This window comes from Mustelus asterias, unplaced genomic scaffold, assembly GCF_964213995.1.
Source record: "Mustelus asterias unplaced genomic scaffold, sMusAst1.hap1.1 HAP1_SCAFFOLD_2627, whole genome shotgun sequence".
NCBI lineage: Eukaryota > Metazoa > Chordata > Chondrichthyes > Carcharhiniformes > Triakidae > Mustelus > Mustelus asterias.
Genome location: NW_027592572.1, coordinates 35,001 through 46,785, shown reverse-complemented (window position 1 = coordinate 46,785; position 11,785 = coordinate 35,001). Strand labels below are relative to the sequence as shown.

The following is an 11,785-nucleotide window of genomic DNA, read 5'->3' as shown; positions in this document are numbered from 1 at the left end:
CCCAACCTCAACCCCTTCACTGACTGATAGTCACAGAGCATCTTAATGGTTCCACAGATGTGCTCTTCGGATAAGTGTTCTCCAAGGCGGCCTTCAAGATACACGACGGCGCAGAATCGCTGAGCAGAAACTGATAGCCAAGTTCCGCACACATGAGGACGGCCTCAACTGGGACCTTGGGTTCATGTCACATTATCTGTAACCCCCACGACTTGCCTGGGCCTGCAAAATCTCACTAACTGTCCCGGCTGGAGACAATTCACACCTCTTTAACCTGTGCTTAACCCTCTCTCCACTCGCATTGTCTGTAGCTGTAAAGACTTGATTACCTGTAAAGACTCGCATTCCAACCATTATCATGCAATTGTGTCTCTGTCTATATACGCCCTGTTTGTGAACCCAACTCTACACTCACCTGATGAAGGAGCAGCGCACCGAAAGCTCGTGCTACCAAATAAACCTGTTGGACTTTAACCTGGTGTTGTGAGACTTCTTACTGTGTTTACCCCAGTCCAACGCCGCATCTCCACACCATAGATACGAGGCTAGGAATACTGTGGTGAGTAACTCACCTCCTGACTCCCCAAAGCCTGTCCACCATCTACAAGGCACAAGTCAGGAGTGTGATGGAATACTCCCCACTTGCCTGGATGGGTGCAGCTCCAACAACACTCAAGAAGCTCGACACCATCCAGGACAAAGCAGCTCACCTGATTGGCACCACATCTACAAACATTCACTCCCTCCACCACCGACGCTCAGTAGCAGCAGTGTGTACTATCTACAAGATGCACTGCAGCAATTCACCAAAGATCCTTAGACAGCACCTTCCAAACCTACAACCACTTCCATCTAGAAGGATAAGGGCAGCAGATACATGGGAACACCACCACCTGCAAGTTCCCCTCCAAGCCACTCACCATCCTGACTTGGAAATATATCGGCCGTTCCTTGGCAGTCGCTGGGTCAAAATCCTGGAATTCCCTCCCCAATAGCATTGTGGGTCAACCCACAGCACGTGGACTGCAGCGATTCAAGGCGGCAGCTCACCACCACCTTCTCAAGGGGCAACTAGGGATGGGCAATAAATGCTGGTCTAGCCAGCAACGCCCATGTCCCATGAATGAATTTTAAAAATGCGAGTGTAACTCAAGTTAGTGATTCTCTGAATTCAGCCTGACGGAGTAGTCTGGCAGGGAAGGGTTTAACAGAAAGAGTCGCAAGCTAACACTTACTTCAGCGAGAGGGAGTAATCATTCTTGGCAGTCTCGCTGTTTCGGACCAGGTAACTCGCTTCCTTACACAAGCGTAAGAGATTCTCCGCGTCTGTCCGGCTGATTGCCCCGTGATACCAGCTGCAGGGTAAAGAAAAGACAAGACAGTGTGCTGCTTTTGTCTCACTCACAACCCAGTCCTCCGTCACTGGCAGAGTGCTCCAAGCTGGCGTGCTAAACATGAGCATATGTTCCAGCTCACCATCCCACTGCACGACCATCTGCACCCTGCTCGAGAGGCAGGCACGCACAGCAGGAGCATTCTGACACCCTCTCGGGCAGAATAAGCAGCGTTTAGTAAAACACGCACACCCACTCACCCTGCCCAAATCACACAATGTGCTGGAAATACTGCTCACTCTGACAATCACCTTTCTCTGCCACCTCTGTGCCCCCTGCGCGCCCCATCTCAATTAATAATAGCACTGTGACCACCACCCCTCCGACACCATTCCCAGCCCTTTGTAACAGAATGGTTGCAACACAGGAGGACATTCAGCCCTTCCATGCCTGTGCCAGCTCACTGCAAGAGCAATGTAGCTCATTCTCCTCCCCTGCCTTTTTCCCTGCCCTGCATGGACACCGCCTCTACCAGCGACTGCTCCTCAGATATCCGGATCAGTATCTCAAGTCAACGTCAGTGACAGGGCAGATTGTCTGGTGAAATATCACATCGCTGCTAGTGGGATCTTGCTGTGCAAATTGCACTTCCCACTTTTGCGACGATGGCTGCACTTCAGAGGAAGCGTTCTGCCGGCTGTAAAAGGACCAGGAGATACCCTGAGGTCGAGAAAGTTTCTGTAGAAATACAGTTTGAGTCTCTACTGATAGCACACACAAATACACACATACTAAAAACACACAAACAAATACACACATACTAAAAACACACAAACAAATACACACATACTAAAAACACACACACAAATACACACATACTAAAAACACACACACAAATACACACATACTAAAAACACACAAACAAATACACACATACTAAAAACACACAAACAAATACACACATACTAAAAACACACAAACAAATACACACATACTAAAAACACACAAACAAATACACACATACTAAAAACACACAAACAAATACACACATACTAAAAACACACAAACAAATACACACAAACTAAAAACACACACACAAATACACACATACTAAAAACACACACACAAATACACACATACTAAAAACACACAAACAAATACACACATACTAAAAACACACAAACAAATACACACAAACTAAAAACACACACACAAATACACACATACTAAAAACACACAAACAAATACACACATACTAAAAACACACAAACAAATACACACATACTAAAAACACACACAAATACACACATACTAAAAACACACAAACAAATACACACATACTAAAAACACACAAACAAATACACACATACTAAAAACACACACACAAATACACACATACTAAAAACACACAAACAAATACACACATACTAAAAACACACAAACAAATACACACATACTAAAAACACACACACAAATACACATACTAAAAACACACAAACAAATACACACATACTAAAAACACACAAACAAATACACACATACTAAAAACACACACACAAATACACACATACTAAAAACACACAAACAAATACACACATACTAAAAACACACAAACAAATACACACATACTAAAAACAAGTAAACATACTAAAAACACAAAATACACACATACTAAAAACATGCAAACATACTAAAAACACGCAAACATACTAAAAACACAAATACACACATACTAAAATATGCAAACGTACTAAAAACACAAACAAACACACCAAAACATGTAAACATACTAAAAACACACAAACAAATACACATACTAAAAACAAGTAAACATACTAAAAACACAAAATACACATACTAAAAACATGCAAACATACTAAAAACACAAACAAATACACACATACTAAAATATGCAAACGTACTAAAAACACAAACAAACACACCAAAACATGTAAACATACTAAAATCACACAAACAAATACACACATACTGCAAACATACTAAAACACACAAATACACATAAAAACATGCAAACATATTAAAACACACAAATACATACTAAAAACATGTAAACATACTAAAAACAAAATATACCAAAAACAAGCAAACATAGTAAAAACACAAACAAATACACATACTAAAACATGCAAACATACTAAAAACAAAATATACCAAAAACAAGCAAACATACTAAAACACACAAACAAATACACATACTAAAACACAAATACACATACTTAAAACATGCAAACATACTAAAAACACAGACACAAACGTAAAGATATGCAAACACACTAAAACACATACAAATGTACATACTAAAACATGCAAACACTAAAATACAAATACACACAAATATACTAAAACATGCAAACACAAACAAACACACTAGAAACATGCAAACACACTGAAAACACACAAACAAATAACACATACTGAAACATGCAAACACACTAAAACAAACAAATACGCAAATACTGAAACATGTAAACATGATAAAAACATGCAAACACATTCATCCTAATAACATGCAAACAAACAAATACACAAAGATATTGAAACACACAAGCATACTAAAACACAAAAACATACAAATACACAGACATACTAATAACATGCAAAAACGCAAACATACAAAACACACAAATATATTAAAAACAGGCAAATACATGAAAAACGCACAAACAAATACACACAAACGTACTAAAAACACACACACACACTCTCACAATATCAAAGGTAAAGTCAGACCCCGCTCCCACAGTGTGAGCCGTGCTGAAGTGTGTGAACAAAGCACAGAGATTGTAAATGATGTAAGACTCACGTTTGTCTGCCGAGGGACAGGCTGGGTTCCACTCTCTCACCGAGCGCTCCACTCAACTCCAGGCTTTGATGTTTCAGAGATTTGATGTTGGGCCCCGACAGCCTGTTCTGGTGCCGGACTTTCTCCTCCTTGGGTGGGGAGATGCAATTCTTGTCAAAATCGTCAAACTGAACTGAGGGGAAGAAATAAAAAGAGTTTAATCAAAGCAGAGAGAGGGAGAGACAGCAGATAAGCTGAGGCGGTGGGGGGGGGGGGGCGGGGAAGGGGCAGAATTCCAAAACCTGTCCTTCATTGGCTACTTTCCCCAGCGTCTTTACCCCGCAAGGAGCTGAATGGCCGCTGATATCTCACTCCAGTGACAACTCGACATTACCGCTAGCTGTTAAACTATGGGAGGCTTCACAATAATCTCGTCCTCACTCAATAGTCTCTCCCTCGCACACATACACGCATCACACATACAGAAACACAAGCATGCACACATATGCATGGTGGCACAGTGGTTAGCACTGCTGCCTCACAGCGCCAGAGACCCGGGTTCAATTCCCGTCTTGGGTCACTGTTTGTGCGGCATCTGCGCGTTCTCCCCGTGTCTGCGTGGGTTTCCTCCGGGTGCTCCGGCTTCCTCCCACAGTCCGAAAGACGTGCTGGTTAGGATGCATCGGCCGTGCTAAATTCTCCCTCAGTGTCCCCGAACAGGAGTGTGGCGACTAGGGGATTTTCACAATAACTTCATTGCAGTGTTAATGTAAGCCTACTTAAATGTAAAAAAAAAGTTCATTTATTCGTCACAAGTAGGCTTACATTAACACTGCAATGAAGTTACTGTGAAAATCACCTAGTCGCCACACTCCTGTTCGGGGACACTGAGAGAGAATTTAGCACGGACAATGCACCCTAACCAGCACGTCTTTCGGACTGTGGGAGGAAACCGGAGCACCCGGAGGAAACCCACGCAGACACGGGGAGAACGTGCAGACTCCGCACAGACAGTGACCCAAGGCTGGGAATCGAACCCGGGTCCCTGGCGCTGTGAGGCAGCAGTGCTAACCACTGTGCCACCGTGCCGCCCCACTTGTGACACTAATAAATAAACTTTAACTTTTACTTTAACTAACGAGATTCAAATTATAAGAGAATCAAAGTCGTTGGGGATTGGTTGGGACGTTTGAGTGTCGGTCAGTCAGGATTTTACTGAATGGGCTTGAACAGGCTTGAGGGGCTGAATGGCCTTCTCCTGCTCCCATTGTGTTTAAAAGATTCGCCCCCTGCTTCTGTGCTTTCAGTTCTATCGAGCGTATTGCCCGGAACGTTCCGGCTGTTCACACAGTGCCGCCGCCCCCAGCGAGGTCGCAGGGTTTGGTGCCCAGTCAGATCTCTGTTCACCGCCAGCAGGACCGGAAAATCCCGCCGGAGTGAACGGATGGTAGATTCCGGCTCCTGTCTTTCTCGGTCCGGTCACTGGGCTAAGGGAAAAGACTGGCCTTATCCGGATCACAGCGTCGGATTTGGGTGTGATCAGACCCCTTCTCCTCGGGGCCCGAGCTCAGATACAGACCCCAGGGCGACGAGACCGGTGACAGCTTAAACCCCTGTGAACCCCAAAATATCCCTCAACAGCCAATCTCACTCATAGAATCCTACAGTGCAGAAGGAGGCCATTCGGCCCTTTGAGTCTGCACTGGCCACAGTCCCATACAGGCCCTATCCCCATAACCCTATACATTTACCGTAGTTAGTTTCCCTGACACTAAGAGGCAATTTAGCATGGTCAATCCCCCAACCTACACATCTTTGGGGACTAAGGGGCAATTTAGCATGGCCAATCCACCTAACCTACACATCTTTGGGCACAAAGGGGCAATTTAGCATGGCCAATCCCCCAACCTACACATCTTTGGGGACTAAGGGGCAATTTAGCATGGCCAACCCACCTAACCTACACATCTTTGGGCACAAAGGGGCAATTTAGCATGGCCAATCCCCCAACCTACACATCTTTGGGCACTAAGGGGCAATTTAGCATGGCCAATCCACCTAACCCACACATCTTTGGGCACAAAGGGGCAATTTAGCATGGCCAATCCCCCAACCTACACATCTTTGGGCACTAAGGGGCAATTTAGCATGGCCAATCCACCTAACCCACACATCTTTGGGCACAAAGGGGCAATTTAGCATGGCCAATCCCCCAACCTACACATCTTTGGGGACTAAGGGGCAATTTAGCATGGCCAATCCACCTAACCTGCACATCTTTGGCCTGTGGGAGGAAACCGGAGCACCCGGAGGAAACCCACGCAGACACGGGGAGAACGTGCAGACTCCACACAGACAGTGCTGATACCGTTGTTACTCCCAGCAGGAGATCTGCTGATGTGGGTTTTTTTTTTAAACGGCAATTGGGAACGGTTTCATGGTCATCATTACTGAGACTAGCTTTAGATTCCAGATGGCCTAGTGGTATTATCGCCAGACTATTAATCCAGAAACTCAGCTGATGTTCTGGGGACCCGGGTTCGAATCCCGTCACGGCAGATGTTGGAACTTGAATTCAATCAAAAAAATCTGCAATTAAGAATCTACTGACGACCATGAAACCATTGTCGGAAAAACCCATCTGGTTCACTAATGTCCTTTAGGGAAGGAAATCTGCCGTCCTTACCCGGTCTGGCCTACATGTGACTCCAGAGCCACAGCAATGTGGTTGACTCTCAACTACCCTCGGGCAACGAGGGATGGGCAATAAATGTTGGCCCAGCCACCGACGCCCATGTCCCAGAAATGAATAAAAAGAAGTTCTGTCACGCTCAAGCCTGTCTTAACACAGGAACATAGAAGATAGGAGCAGGAGGAGGCCATTCAGCCCTTCAAGACTGCTCCTCCATACATTAAGATCATGGCTGATCATCCAACTCAATAGCCTAATCCTGCTTTCTCCCCATAACCTTTGATCCCATTCACCCCAAGTGCTATATCCAGCCGCCTCTTGAATATATTCAATATACCAGCCATCCTCACACATCGATTATAGCTCATCCACAATCTCTCTGTGACATCCGTCATCCAACCAACACCTCGATCCATCCCTCTTTCTGCTGTCTTTCATTTTGCTCTCTAACAGAGATCTGGTCAAATGGCTGAAATGCAAACATGTTCTTTCCTGGGTGTCACTTTTCAGAACTTTATTTAATCCTCGTTCTTTCAAACACCTCTTCGTTAGAATTATGGTTTGCATTTGAAATCTTCATAGAATCCCTACAGTGCAGAAGGAGACCATTCGGCCCATCGAGCCTGCACCGACAACAATCCCACCCAGGCCCTATCCCCGTAAACCCCACATATTTACCCCTCTAACCTATGCATCCTGAGACACTAAGGGGCAATTGAGCATGACCAATCCACCTAACCTGCACGTCTTTCGGACTGTGGGAGGAAACTGGAGCACCCGGAGGAAACCCACGCAGACATGGGGAGAATGTGCAGACTCTGCACAGACAGTGACCCAAGGCCGGAATCGAACCCGGGTCCCTGGCGTTGTGGGGCAGCAGTGCTCACCACTGTGCCGGCCCTAATCTTAATCTTAAACCTACATCTTACATTTAAAGCCCTCTCTTTCGCAATTCTTTACTTGTTGCCCAGTTGACTTGTTGTCCGAGGTGAACGGGAAGGGGGATAGAATCTCTCTCCAAAAGGGAAAGTCGGTGGTGGGGGTGGGGGGAGGAGGGGGGCGGGGGGGCGGGGATCGTATTCCTGTAGCCCCTTTTCACACAACGAAACATCCCAAAGAACTTCACAGGGCGTTTGCCAATCAAAATCAATGCTCAGCTACATTGGGAGTTACTAGGACAGGTAACGTAGAGGTGCAGAGATAACATCAATGGGCTCACAGGCTCAGGTCAATGCTCTGCGGGACACGGGTTCAAATCCCACCACGGCAGTTGGTGGAATTTAAATTCAGTTAATAATTTTAAAAGAAGTCTGGAATTGAAAGCTCGTCTCAGTAACGGTGACCATGAAACTATCGTCGATTGTCGGAAAAACCCATCTGGTTCATTAATGTCCCTTTAGGGAAGGAAATCTGCCGTCCTTACCCGGTCTGGCCTACATGTGACTCCAGAGCCACAGCAATGTGGTTGACTCTCAACTGCCCTCTGAAATGGCCCTAGTGAGACACTCAGTTCAAGGGCAATTAGGGATGGGCAATAAATGCTGGCCTAGCCAGCGATACCCACATCCGACAGAGGAATTTTTAAAAGTTTGGCAGGTTTAACAAGGGGTCCTCAATGAGGAATGAGAGATGCGGAGAGAGTTCCCAAGCTTGGCATCGCAGTGGCTGAACTAGGATTGCCAACTGTTGTTAAATGTGTTCCTGGAAGTTTTAGAGTCATAGAGGTTTATAGCATGGAAACAGGCCCTTGGGCCCAACTTGTCCACGCCCCCCTTTATTTTTTGAACCTCTAAGCTAGTCCCAATTGCCCGCGTTTGGCCCATGCCCCCCTATACCCATCACTGACTTCCCCCACGCTCAGTCATCAGTTGGCCAACACACCCATCCTTCGACCATAAGACATAGGAGCAGAATTAGGCCACTCGGCCCATCGAGTCTGCTCTGCCATTCAACCATAGCCGATATTTTTCTCATCCCCATTCTCCTGCCTTTTCCCCATAACTCCTGATCCCCTTATTGATCAAGAACCTATCTATCTCTGTCTTAAAGACACTCAATGACCTGGCCTCCACAGCCTTCTGTGGCAAAGAGTTCCACAGATTCACCAAAGAACAAACATAGAACAAAGAACAATACAGCACAGGAACAGGCCCTTTCGCCCTCCAAGCCCGCGCCGCTCCCCGGTCCAAACTAGACCATTCTTTTGTATCCCTCCATTCCCACTCCGTTCATATAGCTGTCTAGATAAGTCTTAAACGTTCCCAGTGTGTCCGCCTCCACCACCTTGCCTGGCAGCGCATTCCAGGCCCCCACGACCCTCTGTGTAAAATATGTCCTTCTGATATCTGTGTTAAACCTCCCCCCCTTCACCTTGAACCTATGACCCCTCGTGAACATCACCACCGACCTGGGGAAAAGCTTCCCACCGTTCACCCTATCTATGCCTTTCATAATTTTATACACCTCTATTAAGTCTCCCCTCATCCTCCGTCTTTCCAGGGAGAACAACCCCAGTTTACCCAATCTCTCCTCATAACTAAGCCCCTCCGTACCAGGCAACATCCTGGTAAACCTCCTCTGTACTCTCTCCAAAGCCTCCACATCCTTCTGGTAGTGTGGCGACCAGAACTGGACGCAGTATTCCAAATGCGGCCGAACCAACGTTCTATACATCTGCAACATCAGACCCCAACTTTTATACTCTATGCCCCGTCCTATAAAGGCAAGCATGCCATATGCCTTCTTCACCACCTTCTCCACCTGTGACGTCACCTTCAAGGATCTGTGGACTTGCACACCCAGGTCCCTCTGCGTATCTACACCCTTTATGGTTCTGCCATTTATCGTATAGCTCCCCCCTACATTATTTCTACCAAAATGCATCACTTCGCATTTATCAGGATTGAACTCCATCTGCCATTTCTTTGCCCAAATTTCCAGCCTATCTATATCCTTCTGTAGCTTCTGACAATGCTCCTCACTATCTGCAAGTCCTGCCAATTTTGTGTCGTCCGCAAACTTACTGATCACTGACCACTCTCTGGCTGAAGAAATTCCTCCTCATCTCTGGTTTAAAGGATCGTCCCTTTAGCCTGAGGTTGTGCCTCTGGTTCTAGTTTCTCCTACTAGTGGAAACATCCTCTCCACGTCCACTCTATCCAGGCCTCGCGGTATCCTGTAAGTTTCAATAAGATCCCCCCTCATCCTTCTAAACTCCAGCGAGTACAGACCCAGAGTCCTCAACCGTTCCTTGTGACATACGGCCTTCCTACACCGACTAGAAAGCAAAAAGACTCACTACCCAATTGGATAATGTCTGACTGTTCATCAGACACAGCCTCTTCAGAATCCCATTATCAACACTCTTATACCTGGAGAAGAGAAATGTTCCAATAAAATTCCAAAAAAACCCAATTTCTTTTTAATATCCCGCTGATTTTTTTTCCCCCAGGGTGGCACATAGCAGGTCCTAGAGATTAAGGTTCAATCCCTGGAGGTTCCAGGCCAATTCTGGAGGGTTGGTAACCCTAGGCCGAAGGCAGAATTTGCGAATTTACAGGAGTGGGAGGATTTGATTTGATTTATTATTGTCACATGTATTGGGATACAGTGAAAAGTATTGTTTCTTAGAACATAGAACAGTACAGCACAGAACAGGCCCTTCAGCCCACAATGTTGTGCCGAGCTTTATCTGAAACCAAGATCAAGCTATCCCACTCCCTATCATCCTGGTGTGCTCCATGTGCCTATCCAATAACCGCTTAAATGTTCCTAAAGTGTCTGACTCCACTATCACTGCAGGCAGTCCATTCCACACCCCAGCCACTCTCTGCGTAAAGAACCTACCTCTGATATCCTTCCTGTATCTCCCACCACGAACCCTATAGTTATGCCCCCTTGTAATAGCTCCATCCACCCGAGGAAATAGTCTTTGAACGTTCACTCTATCTATCCCCTTCATCATTTTATAAACCTCTATTAAGTCTCCCCTCAGCCTCCTCCGCTCCAGAGAGAACAGCCCTAGCTCCCTCAACCTTTCCTCATAAGACCTACCCTCCAAACCAGGCAGCATCTTGCGCGCTATACAGAGCATACCGTTCATAGAGAAGGAGAGTCCAAAGATGTGTGGGTTAGGTGGATCGGCCATGCTAAATTGCCCCTTAGTGTCCCAGGGAGGCGTAGGTTAGAGGGATTAGCAGGGTGAATGTGTGGGGTTGTGGGGATAGGGCCTGGGTGGGATTGTTCTCGGTGCAGACTCGATGGGCCGAATGGCCTCCTTCTGCACTGTAGGGATTCGATAAATCTACGGTTGTACAAGAGGGTGCAGAATGTAGTGTTACAGTCACAGCTAGGGTGTAGAGAAAGATCAACTTAATGGGATGTAGGTCCATTCAAAAGTCTGATGGCAGCAGGGAAGAAGCTGTTCTCGAGTCGGTTGGTGCGTGACCTCAGACTTTTGTATCTTTTTCATGAGAACATAAGAACATAAGAAATAGGAGCAGGAGTAGGCCATCTAGCCCCTCGAGCCTGCCCCGCCATTCAACAAGATCATGGCTGATCTGAAGCGAATCAGTTCCACTTACCCGCCTGCTCCCCATATCCCTTAATTCCCTTATCGGATATTAATTTCCCGACGGAAGAAGGTGGAAGAGAGAATGTCTGGGGTGCACGACACAGAGGGAAGTGAGAGATGGGGGAGGGCAGAGATCTCGGAGGGTTAGACAGATTGAGGGAGCTCCCTGTGAAGGTGGTACTCCAGCCCTGAGGATATTATTTGCTGGTTTTGACGGGGTGAGTCGGAATCGCGCAGTCCTTTTATCGAGGGCCTCACAACTGGGCAGAACCCGAACACTGGGGGAGTTGGCACAGCTGCTGGAATGCAAAATATGCTGCGTTCAAAATACATTAACTTCAACATGTCAGAACATTGGACGTGCAATAAAAGCATGTCGACAA

At 46.2% G+C, this 11,785-nt stretch overlaps 1 protein-coding gene across 1 annotated transcript in view; it reads right to left on the bottom strand.

The window, feature by feature from the left end:
* Positions 1-1,235: 1,235 nt before the first annotated feature.
* LOC144489881 (SH2 domain-containing adapter protein F-like) overlaps positions 1,236-11,785 on the bottom strand; it is a gene marked incomplete at its 3' end in the record, with an annotated part of 30,900 nt that continues 20,350 nt past the window's right edge. The window contains exons 2-3 of the mRNA XM_078207711.1: positions 4,159-4,330; positions 1,236-1,355 (exon numbers count right to left, since the gene is read on the bottom strand). Coding sequence (XP_078063837.1) covers positions 1,236-1,355; positions 4,159-4,330 — 292 coding nt within the window. The remainder of the gene's footprint in view (positions 1,356-4,158; positions 4,331-11,785) is intronic.